Raw genomic sequence first — 23,492 nt, forward strand, 5'->3', positions numbered from 1 at the left:
AGAAAAAATTCCACAAAGAATAGAATTTAAATTACCACCACAATTCTGTTTCTCTCCACATGGTCCTCACTGAGAGCCCTCCAGAAAGGCCAAACCTGTCCCATTTCTTACCATACATGTCTATCTTGCCAAGCTGTTTATATGACATCTTTTCAAATGACGCCACCCTACTCAATTCGGTGAACCATTCTTGAAATGAGGGAGCGGCAGTTGACTTCAATCCTCTAAGAATTATCCGTCTGCCAATCATTACACTAGTTTGGACCAAGCTTTCTGCATATTTGTCACCTGCTTTAATGACCTCCCCATCACCCAATATACATAGTTTGGGGCAGAATGTAATTTGAGTATCTAAAACCTCACAGATAAAATTCTGGACTCTTACCCAAAATTCTTGAATCTTATCGCAGAACCACAGAGCATGGGCCATGTCCCCATCCTCTAACTGACATCGCCAGCAAGTAGGTGTTTGGTCTTTTAGACCAAGCCTAAACAATCTAGAGAGAGTCCAGTAGAAACGATGCAAAATCTTAAACTGAATAAGGCGTACCCTTGCATCACTAGACATAGTTAAAAACATTTTTTTTAATCCTTTCCCACTCCCCATCCTCCAATACCAAGTTCAAATCTCTTTCCCATAACCTCTTAATAGCTGTTAAGGCTCCATTACCAAGACTCTGAATCAATGAGGAATAATACACTGATGCTTCATGACACTTTCCAAAGGCTATGAGCGTGTTTACAGCTTTAGGGGCTGTGTACTACCATCAAAAATAGTACAAAGTAGATGGTGCAACTGTATATACCTGTAAAATTGAGACCTAGAACATTTTTGACATTTCAACATTTTAGAAATCCCAAATTGCTGGGTTATATTTTCAAATGATCTCAAAGCTCCATTTTCATAAAGGTTGCTACACTTGATGACACCCCTCTCAATCAATTCTTTCCAGCAAAAGAAGGACTTGTTAATACAAAATCTGTGGTTCAGCCATATTCTTGAGGAAACATTTAGGTAAGTATCAGAATTGAACATGCGAGAAACCTTTGTCCATACTGAATGTAAATGTGAAATAATAGGATGCATTTTTGCTTCTCTAGGCAATTTAATAGAAAGACTTTGCAATGGAGAGATTGGGGCAAGGACCGCTTGTTCAATGTTGTGCCAGGGAGGGGCTCTCTCAGGTGGAAGAGACCAATGGGCCAGGTGTCTGAGTTTAAAAGCATAGTAATAAAAAAAATATTTTGGGGAGGCCTAAGCCTCTGTCAGTTGGTCAGTGTAACTTACTGAAATGCAACTGAGGTCGTTTACCATTCCAAATAAAAGATATTCTATCAAATTGTTTAAAATAAGAAAGAGGAATTTCTAGAGAGAGAGAGAGACTGTAGTAGGTAATTGAATTTGGGGATACAATTTTTATAACATTGACCTTCCCTGCCATAGACAAATGCAGTGAAGCCCACCTATCCACATCACATGAGAAACTTTTCATTAATGGGTCAAAATTAACTCTAAATAAATCTCTCAAATTTGCTGGAAATAAAATGCCCAAATACCCAATGCCTTGCTTGGGCCATTGAAAGGCGCCAGGTTGGAAAGCCGTGGCAGGGCAATATGCTGTCAGAGCAAAAGCTTCTGATTTAGACCAATTCACCCTGTATCCTGAAAATTTGGAGAAAGAATGAATAATTCTATGGAGGCTAGGCATAGATCTTTTAGGGGCGGAGACAAATAATAATACATCATCTGTGTAGAGTACAAGTTTATGCACTACACCTCCTGCTACAATGCCAGGAAAATCATCCTCTTTTCTTATTGCGGCTGCTAATGGTTCCAAGGCAACACAGAACAATAAAGGGGAGAGAGGACAGCCTTGCCGGGTTCACCCAAACAAAAAAATCTGAAATGAATCCATTAGTTTGCACCGCCACTTACGGTTGTTTATAAAGGAACTTAATCCACCCAATAAAAGTGTTCCCACGCCCGTACATTTCCAAAATCTTTAAAAGATAGTCCCATTCCACCCTATCAAACGCCTTCTCGGCATCAACTGAGATTGCAGCGATCGGGGTCTGATCATTCACAACTGACCACATAATATTTATAAAACGTCTAATATTATCAGAAGAACTATGACCACGTATAAACCCCACTTGATCTATATGTATAATCGATGTAATTACTCTGCTTAATCAGTTAGCCAGAATTTTAGACAATAATTTTACATCTAACTGGATCAGGGAAATTGGTTGATAACTTTTACCATAATAAAAAATATATAAATTTGATCATCTAAACATAAAGTGAAATAAACAAATGTAAATATTTATTAAGTGAAAATTATTTACTGTATATCAATAGTTCAAAGTTAATGTACTGTACTTATGCAAAAACTGTGAAAATATTATTTAATTGTGTGTATGTATGATACATAAAATGCTAATCCAAAAATTTGTAAATGTCATTTCAACCAAAGAATGCTATCAAACACACATAACTTGAGATGTGGTTGAAATAACATTGTTGTGGAATTGTTATTGAATTTGACGTGAAAAAAGAAAAGACAAAATTCTCCTGTAATGCACATAAAGACACAGTTGGACATTGTTAGTGAACAAATTAAATAATACAGTGAGTGTGTAAAAAGTGTTTCTTTTGTAAAAGTCCTTAGAGCCACAAGTGCCCTAACTGAAAAAAAGAAAAGAAAAATAACTATTGAGAAGAGAGTAGAATAGGATAGAGCAGTGAATAACAGCATTGATTATAACAATCTAAAGCTTGCAGCACCATTTAGAACACAATGTGATGGAACTGAATGGAACAGCATAAAACAGCACTAAGAGTGCAAGGCAGCACAGAGAGCTTTAAAAAAAACTCAGCTGGCAGAACAAGCCTGATCCGGCCTGGTGTAAATTAGCCACACTATTTACCCCTGTATGCGTATACGCGAATTCTTCCAATTGAGAAAACAATGCATCTGTTTGGTTCTGTTGAGTTCATGGGAAACTGCATGCCTCCCTGAGAGCCAGACATTTGCTGGAAAAAGAGCGGAGAGCAGGCCACTTATGTTCACAAAACCCATAATGCCCATAAATTGCCCTGGGACCTGGCCAAGAACCCTACCACAGCAAAGCTGGACATTGACCATCCAAATGTAATTTGTTTCTGTAGAAATACCACTGCAAAGTGTGTAGGACACACTCAACTGTAAATGATAATATAAGGTAGCACCGTCATTACTGAATTAAAGCTAAAGAATGTATTTTCTGCGGCACTAGCATACTACAAAAAATGTCAAAAATATTAATTGTTTTCAAACAGGTTTCCTAAACACTGCTGCCCTTTTTCCATTGGTCATACAAACAGATAGCACCGCCCCCAAACTCAAATCATTGGGTGAGCTGTTCGGGATGTTCAAACAAACAGTTTTGATAGCACCACAGAGCCACAGTCTTACACTTTTCAAGGGAATCACCCTATAAATTACTTATTTATTGTTTTCTCTGCATATTAATCTGTGACAGGAGAAAGTATTTAAACTTTGAAAAAATTACACACTTCAGCTTTAAAGCTACACTATGTAAGATTTTTTGGTTAAAAATGAACAAATTGCCATTATTGATTAAGTACATAAACAATCAGTGTTCAAAACAATGTCCGTACCTTACCCCGATTCGTTTCAGTAAGCCTATAAAAATAATTTGTAATTTTGAGCTGTCGCTGGCTTATGTCGTTCCTCTTTGCGTCATGACGTCATGTCTGTAAACACAGGAAAGAAGTGCGGGCTGTCACGTGTTCCGGCTGAGGACACTGTTCAGTTCAGTCAGTCACAGTCACACAGTTCAGGATGGCATCTCTGCAGTCTGTTTACCTGCTATAATGCTTGGAATTGGATACAGTATGTTGTCTGGTAGGGTCATGCTTTTATGTGTGTGTTTATCGATTACAATCTACATTGTCAGGGGAAGCTATTGTGCATGTTTACTAGTATGTATGATTTGTACATATTATTTTCATGTTTTATAAATTATATTTTATCCCCATTATTGCTCGTTTTATGTTTTTAGTTTAGTGTTATTAGGCCCACAGTTTCACCTGCTTTATCAACTGCCCTCTTCATTTTTTTCATTTTAGTCTTTTGACGAAAATGTCCTAGTCAGTATGTAATATTCATTCATTTTAGTCCGTTTTACTCTGACAAAAATGACATAAAATTTTAGTCAATGAAAATAATATCTTTTACTAGATGATGACGTGCAAAATGGACAAAAAAAGTGTCAAACTGTAACAGACCAAACTTTTATTAAATATTCATAAAAATCAAACATTCAGTATAAATGTACATAGGCCTACTGTCCCTGTTGTGAAAAACCTGAGCTCCAGAAATAACAATGAATAGACTAAAGTATTAGCTTTTTCTTAGAAGTTAGCCTGTATTCTGAATTCTTCATGCTTTAGAGACTTATTCATTTTCTGTGAAAGGACATATTGCATGTAGCGGCATTTTTATCGTCAAAATAATTTTCGTCTCGTCTTCGTTATCCTTGACGTTTTCATCAGTGATTTCTTTGACGAGATTAATAATGTAAAAATAATGAAGTCTTACATTGAACTTGAATCAGCATTATCACGAGTTTCGTCTCTTAAATTGATAAGTATAATACAATACAAACATTAATAGTGGATAAAACACTTGAATAATCATATTAAAATATACTTGTAACTGGTGGTGATTCAGGAGAGTCCCCTGTTCTCTATGTAAAAGCGCTTTGAGTATAGTGTCAGAAAAGTGTACAATTCATTCATTCAAAATATGTAAATAAGAGTGTTGTTTATCTTCATCAAAGCAAGTATTATTTCATTTTTAAATGTTTAATCGTATGACATAATAATATCAACATGAAAATAGCATGTTATGAACATTTTCCAGTCATGATCACACACAGGCGATGTCCAGGTAACCTCAAATCAAGAGATTCATCCACCAGAGCAGTAGTGTCGAAACACGACGGACGTAAAATGTTCTTCTGCAAATTGCATGCAATTTTAAATTTCAACTACAGATGTTGCTAGAGAACACAAAGTTACATAGTGCAGATTTAACATAATAGAGTACTGGAATAAAACCTCATGCATATAATAAAGTCCACTGATCCAATCAACTCAGCAATCAACATAAACCAGGAAAGGACATGGAGTTCTGCATCTTAAAATTGATTTGTATGCTTAAAAAATGCATTTGTGTGAGCAACCACAAAATGGAAAGGTTTATAAAGCATGTGAGTGCAGCCTCCAGGCTTGCAGAAGGGATTATGGTTTATTTAGTCTGGGGAGACTAGACAATATGTCACCAAATCTATGCTATATACAGTACTGTGCAAAAGTCTTAGGCACATATGATGTTTCACAAAAACATTTGTCTTAAGATGGTTATTTATATCTTCAGCTTTAGTGTTTCAATAGGAAATATGAATTTAGACTCCCAAACATTCCATTTGCAAATAGAAAAGAGAAAAGAATAGAAGAACAGGGAGCCCTGCAGCAGATGCCATGGCCCCCACAGAGCCCCCCACTGAACATCAAGTCAGTCTGGGATTACATGAAGAGACAGGAGCAATTGAGACAGACTAAATAGATAGAAGAACTGTGGTGAATTCTCTAAGAATCTTGAAACATCCTATCTGCCAACAACCAAGAAAAACTGTCCAGGAGTAAGTAGGAGAATTAGTGCTGTTTTGAAGGCAAAGGTGGTCACACCAAATATTGATTTAGCTTTTTTATGTTTACTGGACTTTGTATGATGTTAACTGATAAATGAAAACTATTTATGGCATTGTTTTTGAAGACATCTTCACTATGCAACATTTTTCACACGTGCCTAAAACTTTTGCACAGTACTGTATATGAAGTAATAATAGCAATGGAGAATAGAGTGGCGGTCACTGCTGAAAGTCTCTTAAGTGACAGTGGATGGAAACGCCTTGATAAAATGGCATAAAAATGGGCAGGCAAGATCACAATTTTTAAGAAGCACGGGAAGTACTAGCCAAAACAGCAAGAGAGCTAAATTACCTTCAGAACAACAAAAAATAAAATTAAGGACAAACTGCTGAAAAGAACTGTAAAAGAGCACTTATACTTTTCTACTTCCATAATGTGACATACGTATTTACGACGAGTGAAACAATATTCAACGAAAGAAAAAAATGTATGAGCACGACTTCATTTTATCAATTGGCAATTGACTGGATGGTACTAAAAAAGAGTTTATTCCATATCTGAATGGAGTCGCTGGCACCCATATTTGAAGAGGTTTTTTAAATGGCATGTGGAGGCTGAAGGTCAAGTTCACCCTCTCTTGATGTATGCCAACAGTAACTTTAAATCTAATGTTATTTGTTATTATTAGTGAAACATTTTGATGTTACCGTTAACTGGCATTGCAAGGTTGGAAAACCAAATGCAAAATTCTAGAAATGCTGTATTACAGTACAACAGTGGCCTAAAACGATGCCTAAATAGCTATTGTGGTTAACAGAAACCAACAGCCCAAATAGCTGCGGTGACGTCAGCTGAACAGGAAAGTTGTTTCAGAAGTGGAGCAAGTTATTATTTTTTGATTAAATATTACGAAGACAAACATTTTCTTTGGAATATCATGCACTGAATAAATCATGCACAAAAAGACCTGGAATGTGTCTTAAGAAAGAAACAAGGTCCATTTTGTTTTCCTGTTGAATTTAAAATGGATTTGCATTGTCTTATATCTGTCAAAAGTGTGATCCCACACACTTTTCTGCTTCCATCTGATATGCCAGGGTAATGACGTGATTTTATAGCGTGGTAAAATAACTGAGCAATCGGCATGGTGTTAAGATGCTCGAGTAACAGGAGTTAATTAGCTACTTGTCTTTAGCACCGCTAGGGAGAAAGTAAGATGCTATGAAGCGAGTAAGCCACAGGCTAATGAAATGAGGACCCCGTTATTACATTTCTGTCACTCATCTTCACAAAAGGTTGAACGTCTCATAAAAGTAATTCTTCAGAGGTCGTAAGTAGGAAAATACACTCTTTTATCAATGCACCTCTATGTCCCTCAGTTGTGTGTATCGTGCCATTTTCTTTAAGGGAAGAATATACTCAATAATAAAGACTAGTGTCATAAAACTGATCTAGCTATTCAGCAAAGTGCATTATTAGATCAGTATGCTATCTAAGCATTTCTAATACACTCATATTCTTTCTTGTGAAAAGCATATCTGAGACCCCAGTGATGTCTATGTACCATTCTTCACATTTCCAGGTTTGGAATGCAAAGAAGTGAACTATAGTGGGGTAAACTTCTATAAAAGTGAATGGGAGACCACAGCTAATATAACTTTTATGTTCCCATTTGCTCTAAATGTTTGCTAAATTTAACCTGCTAAATTTAACCTGCTAAATTAAGGTGGAAATGCATCCTCACAATCTGTGTAAAGGGTCCAATTGATGTTTTGTGTTGCATTATGGATGGACCAATAAAGCTTGGTTGCTACGGAACAACCTGTATTCAAGATTGGTTCTGTGTTAGCAAATCCCACTGTCGCATTGGAATAAAAAGATGCCTTACATACGCTTGAGAGAACAGTAACTAGTGGCAACCTCATTCATTAAAGTGCTTCTTAATGCCTGCCACGGAGCCACAATAAATGTCCTGGAACGGTGGTTCATTTATAAACACAAGATAGGCACCTTTTGACTGCTCACACTAGGGTGGACTGTTTTGTGCCAGAAAGGGATCATGTTTCCTGTGATGTTCTTTAGATGAACAGATTGATAATATGTGTTTGTGTCCTTTCTTGTTGGTGCTGTTTAGAAAGAGAAAAAACATCTGAAACTATTTGATTGTTACATTGTCTGAAGAATATGCTTGCCTCCATTATAACAGGGCGTTGCTAGGCAGTTGCTAGGGTGTTCTTGGTGATTGCTTACTAGCCCAAGCCAAAACGTGCCCACCCTGAGTCTCTACAATATTTTGGTCCCTAGATATATATGTGAGTATGTGTAATTTTTTGCACGTTTTATCATCTGCCAGTTGAAATTGCAGATCTGTTTGCTTAATAAAGTAATAGCACACCTTTGAGTTACGCACTGAAGTTTAATGCTTGGGTTAGGGGTTTGTTCAAATTCCTAACCCTAAGTATGAGCAATAGTAATAACAGTAGCTGGGTTTCCATCTAAATGTCATGCATTTTTTAAGCGCATTTCTAAAAAAATTAGACTTAAGAAAATACGAATTGTTGAGTGTTTCCATCCACTACATAATGTGCATTATCATGAGGGAGCCGGCTTGTCATGATGGAGCAGCTGAATGACCTCCCTGCTTCGGGGAGAGTTTTATTTGCAAGATTGGAGCAAATATCTCATTTTATTAAATGCATCCACGAGACACCACAGAATAAGTGAAATATTTGATATAATGGGGCTGAAAGCTGCAAAGTCCACATGCTGTGAGTCTCCACATACCTGGGAGCGTCCACACTCAAAACTGTTCTGGCGGATTGTTAGGAGCCACTTTGACGGTAAACACTTCCGAATCAAGTTATTGCATGCTCATAACACGCACAAATGGTCAAAACACGTAATTGTTTTGCAAATAAACTGTTTCCATCACCTTAATGAGCATTTTAACTAATGTGAATCTCTAGAAAATCCACCTCCTCCTAGCGCATTACATTTTAAGCGAATTTAGAAAGTTTATTGGCATACTGTATCAAGTGTTTCCATTCAGGATAGTTGGATGGAAACCCAGCTAATGCACTGCCTTAGGAAGCATCACTAATAATAGATGAACAATGCATTCAAGAAGAACCTCAGAGATCACCATGCCTTGAAGAGCTAAAACATTTGCAACATGGGTAGAGAAACTATGAGGTCCCGGATTGCATATAGCAGACAGTAAAATGTATACAAGCTGATTCCTCATAGCACATTCAAGTCGTAGCTTTATGATCAATGTGTGCAAATAAATAGATTCTTGTGCAAGATCCCTTACGTTAAGAGCTTCGGCCATTAGCACATTGGACATTCTAAAGAAAGCAAGGTCATGCTCTGCAGATCCTGTTTGGCTTGGAGCTGCTGCGATGCGGCTTTGGGCAGAATTTCAGCCTATCGAAGAAAAATGTGCAAAGCATGCTATCATCCCCCTCAAGCCCTCCTATATTAAGGCTCTGACGTTTGGAGAGTATTGACTGACACACTGAGCGGCTATGCTGTCTCTTCCTCAGTGACCTCTACCCGGTATGACTCACACTGCCGAACCCAGCAGGGCCTTCAAAGTGTGCAGAGAACTGACGACAGCTAGGGGTGGGGGTGGGGGGTGCTTGATAGAAAGAGAGAGAGAGATGGACTGCCCATATGACGGCATATGCCGCGCATCTGCTCCCCTCGTTCCAACCGCAACCGTGTCAATGTACGCTCCAACATGCACAGCTGACGACGGCGATTTTACATAAACCTCAAACTTCAATGAGAACATTCTGTTCGCAATATACCATCTTCTTCCATTTAAAGGGTTCGTTCACTCAAAATAAAAATTACATTGTCATTTACTCACCCTCAAATCAACTGGAGACTGTCAGTCACAAACTTTCTGCCTAAATCTTTTGTGTTCCACAGAAGAAAGAAAGACCTACAGGTTTGGAACAATATGAAGAAATTATATGTAATTTTCATACTATTCCTTTAGGATAAAAGGGGCAAAAGGCCTAACTGGGACAGGACTGTAAGCTGCTTTATCTGGTCCAGGGCTAAGCTAGTCAGATTTACCTGTTACATCATTAGCTAGCCCACACTGCAGCTAGGGCACAGGGAGTTGCGTTGACGTAACCTGAATAAACAGAGTGTTAGGAACATGCAACACTGCCAGTTTCACGACCTAAGACCAATGGAATGATAGCCTTGTGCAAATATATCAAAGATGTTGTTTTGGCAAGGCTAGAAGGTAAAAAGTACCAGCAGGCACAAAGGAAAAGAAAAGGTCTTTTCTACTTCATAAGACAGAAAAATTCAAAAAGTACACTTGAATGTGATAAGGGTAATTATTTTGACATTTAGATTTTTTCTCTTATACCAGTTTAAAGCTGAAGTGTATAACTTTTTCTATGTTAAAATACTTTATCCTATCCCAGTCTAATATGCATAGACAACTATAAATAATTTCACTCAAAAACTCTAAACACTGACTTTGTGGTTTTATAAAAATATTGCTCTGTATAATATTGATTAAATTCAGAATCACATACAACCTATAATATTTCTGCCATATCTATATATGGTAGAAATAGTAGTATGGCAGGACGTAATGTAGAATTTAGCCATTGAATCAACCGATGGCTTTTGAAGCAGGACCAGCTCGTTGTCCAACCAATGGTGGTTGTTGTGTTTGGGAAACCTATTTGTAAATAGTTATTATTCATGCAATTCCATTTTCTACTTTAATATGGCTGTAAATGGCTAATTCAGCACATACAATGTATGAGTTACGAGGCCTAACTGTATTTTTCTATGGCTAGCATGTGTATGCTGTTAAAAAAAAAATAGATAAATCTAGCTACATATACTTTAGAAGAGCAGATGGGGGAGTGTTCAAGAAACCTGTTTTAAAACAGTATTTCTGCTATTTTGGTGCCTCCGGTGGCGCCGAAATGACACACTTCAACTTTAAGCTGTATAAAACAGTCGTTTCCTACTTTAATATGGTTGTAAATGCCTAATTCAACTTATGTAACACAGGAGTCAAAGGCCCAACTTTATTTTTCCATTGCTAATATGTGTATGCTCTTAATTGCCTTGCTAATGTTTACCTTAATTAGCTTTGTTTGCTTGTATCTTTCTATTCCTACAAAGAAATCTATAAATCTAGCTCCACCTACATTACATGAGCAGACGGGGGAGTGTTTGAGAAACATGTTTGAAAGTAGTAATTATTTCTGCAATTCGGTTTGGTGCCTCTAGTGGTGCTGAAATGACACACTTCACATTTAAATTGCATAAAACTGTTGTTTACTACTTTAATATGGCTGTAAATGCCTAATTCAACACAAAACACATGAGTCTTGAGGCCCAACTGTATTTTTCCATGGCTAGCCTGTGTAATTACCTTGTTTACCTTAATTACTGTAGCATTGATTGTTTGCCTGTGTCATTTTATTCCTTCAAAAAAATCTATAACACCTGCGTTAGAAGAGCAGACAAGGGAGTGTTCAAGAAACCTGTTAGGAAACGGTATTCCTGCAATACCGTTTGGTGCCTCTAGTAGTGCTGAAATGGAACACTTCACCTTTAAACTGTAGTAAACTTTCGTTTACAACTTTAATATGGCTGTAATTGCCTAATTCAACACAAAACACATGAGTCTTGAGGCCCAACTGTATTTTTCCATGGCTAGCCTGTGTAATTACCTTGTTTACCTAAATGACTGTAGCATTGATTGTTTGCTTGTGTCATTATATTCCTACAAAAAAATCTATAACACCTGCGTTAGCAGTGTTGGGGAAGCTACTTTGAAACTGTAGTTAGCTACACTACAAGTTACTATCAAAAAGTAGCTAGCTACATTTAAGCTACTTAATGAGGCAATATTTTGTTTTTATGTTACTATCAAACCAATAATATTAATAACAAAATTTACACTAATGACATTTATTAATGTAATACTTAAATACATTTAATATGTTTAATTAAATATATTAAATGTATTTAATACATTTAATGAATAGTAACATTAATACAGTTAATAATGGCCATAAAATGAAATAAAACAGTATAAAATAAAAACAAAAAAGATCAGATGCCATTAAAAAATCATTTTTATACTATACTTCACACTTTTCAGTCCTGCTGTGGCCAGGTGTAGCCTACTTCCCTAAAGATCACATTTTTATGACAAACTCTCCTTGGGCTGGCATTTTTTGTTCTTGTCACATAATATTTAGTGTGGATAATATGTGAATAAAGACCCAGGGCTTGTTTCTCCCCTCACCTGGGTTCATGTTCATTGTATTTTCTGACTTTTTTGCCATTGACATGCAAGTGCCAGCTTTACAGGTCACATACAGTGGTTGCTCTACAAATATTTGTTCACTTTGTTCAGGTCCAAAAAAAGTGGACGGATGGTCATCCTAGATTGTTGCATATTACTACATTATTTTACATGAAAATAATAGTGAATTAAATGCTAAGAAATGGAGAAATCAAATAGTTCTGCATGATTATATTAATATATACTGTATATTTATAAATATTATAATAATAATTCACTCGCTGCTTCCAATAATGCAAAGATGATAAGAAGCGAAATAAACATATTTAGAACAGAAACAAAATCCCTTAAAAGGCAATAATAACTTTTTGAATTATTTTATTTAAAATAGTAAAGGTAAATATGCTGTTGTGTGATCAATTAAGAACAAAGTGTCTGAAACATTCTTTGTTACATAGAAGAATAAAATGGTATTCTTTTATCATTTTCAGATTTACCTGCCCCTGTACGTCTTGTAAAGGTAAACAAACTGTGGTTTACACAACCATCAGACAATCTCTTCTTATCCAAGTGAGCTGTAATAAGCTCTCAGTAGATGGCGGTAATTCACTATTTTTGTTTGTGATCTGCCATATTACAAAAGAAGAAGATGATGCTGCCTGATTCTGATCAGCAAACAGAAATATGCTGCCAGATCGTTGGACGTTTTGCCGGTAAAAGTTTGGCTTCTACGCAATAAGGAAGGCTACTAGCTATAATCTGACCAACATGATGTAGCGTTTGGTCACGCTACACCACTACTTGCTGGAAAAAGTAGTTTGCTACTGGAAAAGCTACTCTGTTTTAAAAGCAGCTGAGCTAGTGTCAAGCTACTGAAAAATTTAGTTAAGTTAGTAGCGTTGCTACATATAGCTAGCTACTCCCCAACACTGTGCATTAGAAGAGCAGATGGGGGAGTGTTCAAGAAACCTGTTAGGAAACGGTATTCCTGCAGTACCGTTTGGTGCCTCTAGTGGTGCTGAAATGGCACACTTCACCTTTAAACTGTAGTAAACTTTCATTTACAACTTTAATATGGCTGTAAATGCCTAATTCAACACATGCAACACATGAGTCACGAGGCCCTGTTTTTTTCCATGGCTAGCATGTGTACGCGGTGAATTGCCGTGGTAATGTTTACATATATTGACATTGCTTTGTTTGCTTGTATCAATTTATCCCTGCGAGAAATCTATAAATCTCGCTACACCTGCGTTATATGACTCTTACATCCAATACACTACAACCGCTCCTGTTCAAAGGATCAAATACCACTCGAACAGACAAACTGTGCATTTGCGTTGAGCAGCAACAGTAAAGATATGAAGAACAGCTTATAGGGTCAACGCTGCCAGTGCTGACATCCGCTTGTGGAAGCTTTCACAGGGCGTTTGCAGAGGGAAAATGACACCAAAGCCAACAACAAGCTACTGAGACTTTGAAAATTTCCTGCTGGGAGTGGAGGGGAGGTCTGGCTGGTTAGTTAAAAGTATGCAAAGGGAACATTTGGTGCATCCTGTCCTATTGAAGGTCGCGGATAATTGTCCCTTGGATTTAAAAGCGCTGCCAAAATAAATAACTGCAGGGGAACAGAATGGAAGATGCATGGGCAAGCATGTATTTATCTTAAAACCCCCTGCCTTCCACAGAAATGTTCGGTAACCTTAGTGCATAGCTTAGCCTTAATTCTGAAGTTTTTCATAAAGTTTAATGTCAGAACAAGCCTGTTTTAATCTTCTTTGATGCATTGCCGTTCTCATCAGCAGTCCAGATTTAGCAAATCGAGACAGATTGAGAGAAGTGAGAGTGATTACTGTCTTCTAGAGTGGTTTGATGCATTTCTAGGTTGTGGCCTCTTTCTAAGCACCATTAAAGGGATAGTTCCTCCCCAAATTAAAATTCTATCATTATTTACTCTCCTTCATGTGTTCGAAACCTCTATGACTTTAGTTGGAACACAAAAGGAGATGTTAGGCAGAATGTCAGTCTTAGTCATCATTGATTTCCAATGCATGGGGAAAAAAGGCAATGAAAGTGATTGAGACTAACATTCTGCCTAACATCTCCTTTTGTGTTCCACTGAAGTAGAAAAGTCAAACAAGTTTAGAACAGCATGAGAGTGAGTAAATAACAAAACAGAATTTTCATTTTTGGGTGAACTCTCTCCTTAACCCATCAGAGAGGATCTTTGAAAGTATAAACTCATTATATGATGTGCAAAGAGAAATCAACACTATATTCACTTAACTCTGCAGATTTTCAACAGTAGCAGTCATTGTGCAAAGTATTGCTGCTGAAAATGCTGCTGATCCTCCTAGAAAACCAGTCTTTTTATCCCTTTGCCATTTCAAGTTCTTTCCTGATGAGAAATTAAAAATAAGCCCCTGTTTTAGCAGAAGCCTGTTTTAAACAGTCAGAGAGTTCCAAGAACAGTACGATCCTCTCCCAGGGCTATATAACTCTGTGGGAGGCTTCTACAGGTGGGTCGCTGCTGGCAACATTTCTGTCTGTGTGTCCTGTTACTGAAAAATGAGGTGCGAGCCAGTGGTTACAGTGGGTTGAGGTCTGATTGAAGTACTGAGTAGCTTGTACAGTACAGAAATACAAAAAATCACTCCAGTGATATTGATATATAGGCCTATATATACAGTATATCACATAAATTAGCACTGCAATTAACTAAACAGCAGGACTATGAACTCAAATACATCTCTAAAACTAAATTTTTACATTGAGTGATGCTTTTACATGCAGCCACAATTCTAGAGTGTTGGTAGGGCATTGTTATGCAGTTGCTAAGGTATTCTGGGTGGTTGCTAGGGTATTGCTAGGTGGTTGATAGGTTGTTTTGGATTGTTGTTTACTTGGGGCTACCGCCATCACTAAAATTGACATATTTTGTTTTATTAATTTAATTTAGTTAAACATTACACAGTTCAATTTGATGGAATTTTGTTATGAAATTGAAATGCGTAATCTTAAAAATAGGCAAAAATAATTATTTGAGTGCAAGTCTCTTTGATATTCTGGTCTCTAGACTACATATTAACAATGTAAATCTATGGGATTTTTTCACTTGCTATCACCTGCCACAAAAATATTAAGTCCAGTCACTTGATGATTGGCATAATTAGGTATCAGCACAAATTGTTCAGGATGGGTTACACACTGAAGTTTAATACTTAGGGTTAATGATTTGTTCTGATCACAAATCTGAGTATGAGCTAAAGTAATGGTAATACTTGCCTTAGCTAGCACCACTATTAAAACCATAGTCTCTCTTATGTCTTACTCTCTCTTTCTCCAGATTTACAAGGCTATGGGCTGATGGCTGTGTGTCGAGTCTGTTGACTCTGTTCATTGTCAGCTGTTTTTCTCCTCTTCATTCCAGAAGATAGGAAATTAAAGGGTCATCTTCTGTATGGACTCCCACAAGAGAGAGAGGACACCAAAGCTACCAGTAATATCACCTCCCATGCCCATCTTTGCATATAACTCATGTCCATCATCTTAATTCAGACACTTGCTCAGTTAATGCCCATCTTATGGTCAGTTTACAACATACTCTATCAGACACTGATTGCCTCAACAAATGGTGGAAAGAATACTTTTTAGGCCAATCACTGTGTCTTCACTGTCAGAAAAAAGGGTATGGTCAGGGTACGTTTGTGATCACATAGGGTACAATTTATGTGGTTAATGGGTCATAGTTACACCTTAAGGTACTAATATGTATCCTTTATGGATAGACAAGGTACAAATACTTTTTCAACCAACAAAGGGTCCATGTCTGTACCATTTCCCCAAATAGAGGTAGAAAATCTACCAAATTATTTGCCTGGGGGATAGGCCGTTTCAAGGCTTCCAAACCCTGCAAGTGCATGAAATTCACTTTGTGCATTCTCCCGAACGTGATCTCAACAATTTACTGAACACACAACTGAAAATCATACTTGTTATTGTACAGTGAAATAGTTCATGTTCACTGCCACTGGTCTGTGGCATCTACAAGAGGTAAAAAAATAAATAAAAAAACCCTTAATCATGTCTGACTGTGTTTGTGGATTTTAGTGTTTATATTTAGAGCTTCAAGATGATGGCTTTTAATATAAAACAAATTCATGAAATTAAATCACAAACAGGTTCAGAAAAAATGCCATTTTAAACCATATAAAATAAACAAGAGCTGTTTAATGGTCTGGATTTTTCCTTTACATAAAATCATTAAACTTAAGTTTATCTTCAGTGAGGAGCACAAATTCTTATATAGCCTACTACTTTATACAAACTTTTCTAAACAAGAACAACTGAGGAGCTGCAACAGGTAATTTGTAGGGCTTTATTCAAATTCATCCAATGGGACTGCATCGCTGCACGTGCTGTGCGCGGGAAGTTTGGGATGGAACGGCACTGGCACTCAGGAAACGATGGATCTCTGATTGTTGACGGAGGATCTTTTCCTTAAGTTAAAAGAAGCTGAAATACAAGTCACTGAAAAAGCACAGATATTCAGAGGTACATTTAAGTGTTGTTAAAATTAGCTGGTATTTCGTGTATTTGTCCAATTTTTTATGTACTTGTAGTAGGCAATAACGCTCACCTTTAGGCAGTTGTTGACTGCCCCGTTGACATGTTCGCGTGCTAACCAGATTTGCCATCCTGCCAAAATACAACATATTGTTTTCCTATTTAAGCTTTGAACGGAATAAATGACGACGGACCGTTGAATTATTGAGAATTAATGCACACCCCGTAGTGATAATTGCATTGTGGCCGTTACACCTCAGGTTTGAATAAATGTTCAATAATTCGACGTTCGGGCAATCATTCTGCTTATACCATGGTTACTACACCTCAAGACGTTTTTTTTTCTTCTCATGTACAAAAAAAACAGTGTTCATTTACTGCACTTTTGCTTGCTTAGCCACAGTATTATCACAATGAATGCAAGTATGCCTGCTATCCTTGATCATGTTTATATATGTTTCTCTGTTTGTGTTTGCATACTTTCCACCAATCCCTTAAGCACAAACTCAGAGTGGAGTGTGTACCTCTGATACTTGATCAGGTGAGTAAGGAGAAATTTGGGCACAGTCTGAAGAAACTGCAAAGAGCCTGTCACAGATCTGTGGAAGGGGTGAGTGGATTTCTGTAGTGGACACATTCGCTAGCCAACTAAAATCACAATAATGTTTTTACAGGACATATATTTTAAGTCATCATTTTTATTTGTTTAGCACTTTTCACAATAAATAACATTTCAAAGCAGAGATAGCAGCGATACTCTTCATATCTGAAGAGTAACAGAGTATTTTTGTGTGCGTGCGAAATGTAAGTTTAGATGAGAAAAATTGTGTTTGTGCATTTGTCTAATGAACAAATATTTTTCTCTGCACTTTTTATTTCACTCCAACAGGAGTTTGCTGTCATTAATGAGGATGCATCTTCTATTGAGGGAAATGCAAATGTCTTGCATGCACTGTTTGGCAAGATGCTACCAGACACCTTGATTATTAAAAACAAGACCAGATGCAGCAAACTTTTACATGACAGAGAAGATAAAAATTCTCCAGTGTAAGTAATATCATAAAGAATTTTATGTCTATTCTCAGCTTAAAATACATGTTTGATTTCAGCGTAGCACCTTGAACAGTAGGTTAGAACTACATTGTAAAGACAAAGGGGGAAAATCAGAAGGACACATATTTTTGCTGTCACTTGGGCATTTTTATATTTTATATTGCTAAAAAGTTGTAGAATAGTTTACCCAAATAGGAAAATTCTGCCATTATTTACTCACCCTAATGTCATTTCAATCCCACATACTTTTTTCTTCCATTTAACACAAAAGGTGAATTTAGTATTTTTTTGCAGTGTTTATTTGCCTATTTGCCATAATGCAAGTGAATAGTGATTCTGGTCTGTCAAGCTTGAAAAAAAAAAAAAAATCCCACCATAACCCACAGTAAAAGTATTTTAAATGAATTGTGCACTGTATTCCAAGTCGTTATTCACTGACAAATTAAAGCAATAAAGCGCTGAAAACTTCACTGGTTTTCATTGCATCCTGTGACCAAACTTGAAATATAGTGTGAGTAGCATTTATTAATTTTACTGTGGTTTTATGGTGTTTTTCTTTCCCCCTCTTTTTTTCTGAGTCACTTTCCACTTACATTTTTTCCAATAAAAACTATGAAGACTTCAAACATTCAGCTTTTGTGTTCCACAGAAGAAAAAGTTAAACGGGTATGGAGCGACATAAGGGTGAGCTTGGACATCATTTTAATTTTTGGGTGAACTACAGTATTACTTTAAGACTGGTATGTACCTTTTAATAAAGTTAATATGAATGATTAACGTTCCCTTGCTATCAACTTTCTGCAGTTATGTGAAGAAACTGACCAAATCCATTTATCAATTGTCAGATGAGGCCAGTATATCATGGAGGGCTTCACCAGTATTGTGCCAGAGGTGCGTGAGTCTGTTCCAAGAAAAATCCTGTTGGCCAAAATCTACATTGAAGCAAAAGAGCAGATACATGCAGAAGATCTACCAGGTATTTACTGTGGTATTACAGCTGCTTTATATACTATTTATATTAATATTAATATTTATAATGTATATTTATAGTGAATATGGTCAAGCAAATATTTTGTTGAAGTCAGAATGATGTAATACTATAAAATCTGTCAGCAAATTTGTAAAGCTTGGAAAGTTGCAAACTGTCACCCTGTGATACTGTGATTTACAGTGCATAATGCAGTTCTGACAGACACTGCATGGTTTTAATACTGTTCTGACATTATGTTTTCCTCTTACAGTGTGACGCTGATACACCTTATCCAACCATGCACTTGGTAGATATTGACTGGGAAAAGGCTTTCACGAGGAGGGTTCAATTTTTGAATTATAAGTATCAATACCAAACGGCTTCTTTGCATTAAGACTTCCTGCATACACAAATTTGACCCTGATTGGAATATAATTTACCCAGGTCAATGTACTTTCAGGCCTATGACACTCTTTTGATGATAAATTGATTGTGATTCTTAAAATGTTTTAAAAAGTATAGTTCACCCAAAAAGGAATTTTTTTTTATATTTTACTCATCGTCATGATATTTAAAACCTATATGACTTTCTTTTCTTGTGTGGGGACAGTAAGGAGATGTTTTAATGAATATCACAGTCAGTTCTTTCAGTGCCAGTAGTTAGAGCCTCACTTTAAAGCTTAAAGGACCCAAACGTATCATAAGTAGTTCATGTGACTTGTGCGTTATGTTTCAAGTCATCTGAAGGCATACTATAGGTTTTGGTGAGAAACAACATGAAATTACAGTCAGAAACTTTATGTCTGTTGCGTGTTAATAAGTGCATGAGAGAAGCTCATTCACAGTGGCTCACGTGTTTATTTAGTTCATTTTTAAGCTTTAAATTGAGGCACTGTCCACTGCCATTGTATTGAAAAGTCAGGCTGTGATATTCATTAAAACCTTCAAAAACTTCAATGATCAGTGCAAGAACGATAATCATACTGGCTTGAAACATCATGAGGGTAAATGATGACAGAATTTTCATTTTTGGGTAAGTATTAAAGAGTATTTATAAAGTTACTTAAAATTAAACGTAGTAATATTTTTTTAAGCACAATTTCTGAATAAATTTATATGTATCCTGCTATATTCCATGACAAATTGTGATTTTGAGATGTTTAAAGTGTCAATCCTGTGACAATGTGAAAAAAAAATTCTTTTTTTAGAAATGTCAAATTATTAATATTGTCATGTTATTTAATAAATTTGATTAAACATCATATTGGCAGTTTTTAATATGCTGTGTTGAGTACAAATTTGCCCTTCATAAGGTACAAAGGGCTTGTCACTGAGGCAGTACCCTTAAAAGGTCAAATCTGCACCTTCTCCAAAGGTACATTAAAGTACCATAACACTGAGGTCCAAGTTAGTCACCAAGGGTACATATTTGCCTCTTAAAAGGTACAAGCTGTAAGGGTACTATGTACCCATGTTAAAGGGTACACAGGTGTACCTTTGAGGGTACTGCCCCAGTGACAAGCCATTGTACCCTATAGGTAAAATTTTGCACATATTTTCTGACAGTGTAGTTTCGGTTTTTAGGGAGTTTGGAGAGATGATTATGTTTGACAGCAGCAGATTACTTGTAAATCCCTCTGCAAATCTTTTTTGACAAACTGGGATAGAAAATTAATTAAATGCTCATTTACTGTGACCTGGAGCCCAAAGCACATTGTTCTGTTATATTCAGCCTGTTTGATCGCAGATGTTTTCCTACGTTTAAACCAATTACATCAGCAACAATTTGAAAGGAAAACCGAGCAGTCAACATACTAGATGATAGTTTCCACTCTCTTCTGCAATTTTCAAAACAAGACAAGCATTTGCAAAGCTTAAAATATATCTGCTCTCATTTAGTAACAATGCCTGTGGCATCCTAATAGTTACATCTACATAGAACACATCTGGCAACACTTGGAATGACTCATTCCTCTGGGTTTCTCTCTGGGTTGCTGTGTGGTCATACACCTTACCTAACCCACTCTCAGTCTGCAACACGGCAACCCAACAGAGTGAGCTTCTGTGTGAACCAGGCCTAAGTCTACACAAAACGGCTCAATCTGGCCTGTGAAACCCAAACACGGCTAAAGGTAAATGAAAGAGTTGACTGGTAAAAAAAATTAGCAGCTTTCAAGTTGGTCATCTGTTTCTAATGTTGGCGCTCTGGTGTGGATTACAGGGAAATATTGCTGGGGAACTGAGGGTGACCCCATATCATCATACCTAGGGAGATGGTTAGTAGCGATGAGCATGCAGGATTTGGGTTGGGTGGGCTGGGCTGGATGGGTGGGGGGGTGGGGGGGTTAGTGAGACTAAATATAACTGGCCCCTTGTTTACAGTCGACTCCATTATGCATTTATTTGGTCTGCTTTTCAAAACATATTGCTTATTCCAGGGAACTCCACCAAAAAGTATCCCTGCTAAAGAAACAGCTGCTTTGCTGGTCTCCTTGCCTGTTTTGAGCACTTGTTAGCTGCTCAGGCTTGGAAACCAGCTAAACCAGCTGAACACCAGCTTGGCTAGGATGGGAGACCAGCTAGACCAGCATTAACCAGCCAAAGTATACTTTAATTTTCCATGTGCCGGTACGCCTCGCGCATAATAGAGTGATGCAAATTTCGTCATCAGCACAGTACACGCAGCCTATTTTTTCTTGAAATGTGGACAATTGCCACATGCGGCTGTCATTGATTGTGCTAAAAGAGTATCACAAAGCAGTCATCGTGCACATCTGTTGAACGAGTCCATTTGGGCTCGCGGTCAAAAGAGTATACTTTGAAAGGGTGAGCTCTGTAATGCGCACAAAATGGAATGGCACGGCACGTGGGAAGTACAGCCCAACTCGCTTTTTTGTTTTTTCCTGCAGGGAAGGATAGAAGCAAGATAGGAAAAAAAGATATGCTGCAACTATCTCTAAGGTGCCACTACCATGAAGCTGCAACATGTTGTAAAACACACTAAAAAGACTATTTAAATCTTCAAAGCAGGGCACAAGATGTTTTTACCACATTAAACAAGACAAGGAAGTGGTTTCACAGCAAGCCTTTGAATTTTATGACTCCCTCTAACAGCACATGTTGAGGAAGCTCTGGGGGTTGTAATGTACAGTACACACCACCAGGAAAAAAAGGACTAAGGGTAACTACCTACAAATCAAAAAACACCTCTTCACAGAGAACATTTTATGAGGAGTAATTTTCATGAAAGCCAGGGCAACATTTACTTCTCTTATAAAAACAACTTGTATAACTTCCTTACCTGTAGTATCTAGACTGCAGGTAGGTAGAGCACACAGCTTTGGAGACGTGACTTGCAGAACCAAAGTCAATGACCTTGACCCTGTAGGGTTGCCGAGCTGGGTCTACAAGCATGATGTTCTCAGGCTTCAGGTCAGCATGAATCAGTCCGAGGCTTTTGAGCTTCATGAGGGCAGTGGCCACCTGCTGCAGGATCGGTCGGATGTACTTGAGCGGCAACGGGCTAAACTTGTTCTGCTTAAGGAAGTCATACAGGTTTTGCTCCAACATCTCGAAGACCAGGCACGTGTGATTCTTGTGCTGGAAGCACTCGTACGCCCTTACAAAGTTGTAGTCATCGGCACTCTCCGTACTCAGCCGTGCCAAGATGCTGACCTCAATCTGGCCTTGCCGTGCGTAAGAAGGGTGGTTCTTCAGGATCTTGATGGCCACGATCTCACTAGTACCACGTTTCCAGCACTTCACCACCTGCCCAAAGGTACCTCGACCCAGGAACTCCAGCACCTCGTAGGTGTTGGTCATGGAGCAAAGCACCTCATGCTGCAAGAGCTGGTAGTCGCCCTCGCTGTTGGCGCCGCTATTCTTGGATGTCGCTGTAGTGGATGCTGTCGCTGTCGCGGCAGTGGCCCCGCTCTGCGCGTTGTTCTGGATCATGGGTGCGGGTGGCTGCTGCTCCTCAACCACGTGCACGCTACTTCTACTGCCAGTGCCGTTGTTGTTGTCCAGTTCCTCACTTTTCCGCTTAAGCCCGCATCGCTGGTATGTATCCAGCAGACTGACGGTGCTGCGGCGTGTCAGGTTGTGGCCTCCGCTGCTGCTCCCACTACTGCCGGTGCTGCCCAACAGTTGACCAGGCACCTCAGATGTGCTGCTGGCCGAGGCCACCACTATGTGCCCCGAGCCGGCCGGGAAGAGGAGGGCCTGTTCGTAGGACAGGGTAGAGTTGGAGACCTGGAGACTGGCGCCGTTGATGCCCACTGGGGCGACTGAGGCACTCTGCTTGCTGTTCTGACTGTAGATCTTGCTGTGCGTGCCGTACCCTGTCATATCCCAGTTGCAACTCTGCTCCACCTTCAGTTTCTTCACGCTAAAGAAGGCACTTGACTGGAGAGTGTGAGGGGAGAAGACTTGCACTTGCGAGGCCATACCTGAAGAAATAGAGGTGGGGGGATAGAGATAGAGAGAATGTGAGAGGACTGAAATTTGAGTATAAGCTTTAAATAAAACTCCTACAGGTCACAGCAGGCCAGTTTAATAGACTCAGAGTCCAGATGCTAACTTATAAAATAGCCGTTTTACAAATACCCTGCACACTTGCACTTTGATTGCTCAGCAGTGTTCAGACATGAAACTAATGTTGACAGAGCCTGCTTCAGGGCAGCACCTGGACTGTTTTTTCAAATATATTTATGAATATTGCTGCATTAAGTATTAAGTATTAAGAATAGACGTGGCAAAAAATAATATATCAAAATATTTTTTCAATAACGTGCATGGCTTGACAGCTCCTGTGTGTGTGTTTCTAACCTAGCCATACACTTCTAACCTAGGCTAATCTGATGAAATATGTCCCCAGAAGT

The 23,492-nt window shown here is 38.0% G+C and overlaps 1 protein-coding gene and 2 long non-coding RNA genes across 5 annotated transcripts in view; 2 read left to right on the forward strand and 1 right to left on the reverse strand.

The window, feature by feature from the left end:
• The window catches only part of LOC127417294 (uncharacterized), a 511,839-nt gene that overhangs the window by 313,002 nt on the left and 175,345 nt on the right, over positions 1–23,492 (forward strand). The gene's annotated exons all lie outside the window — the stretch shown is intronic.
• The window catches only part of LOC127417280 (homeodomain-interacting protein kinase 2-like), a 140,748-nt gene that overhangs the window by 74,836 nt on the left and 42,420 nt on the right, over positions 1–23,492 (reverse strand). For all 3 annotated transcript variants that reach the window (XM_051657182.1, XM_051657180.1, XM_051657181.1), the window contains one exon: positions 21,914–23,060. In XM_051657182.1, coding sequence (XP_051513142.1) covers positions 21,914–23,060 — 1,147 coding nt within the window. The remainder of the gene's footprint in view (positions 1–21,913; positions 23,061–23,492) is intronic.
• On the forward strand, positions 18,295–19,738 carry LOC127417295 (uncharacterized). Its single transcript, XR_007893248.1, has 3 exons — positions 18,295–18,382; positions 18,488–18,618; positions 18,884–19,738. It is a non-coding gene; the product is annotated as an uncharacterized LOC127417295 (long non-coding RNA).

The sequence above is a fragment of the Myxocyprinus asiaticus genome, chromosome 26, assembly GCF_019703515.2.
Source record: "Myxocyprinus asiaticus isolate MX2 ecotype Aquarium Trade chromosome 26, UBuf_Myxa_2, whole genome shotgun sequence".
Classification (NCBI taxonomy): Eukaryota; Metazoa; Chordata; class Actinopteri; order Cypriniformes; family Catostomidae; genus Myxocyprinus; species Myxocyprinus asiaticus.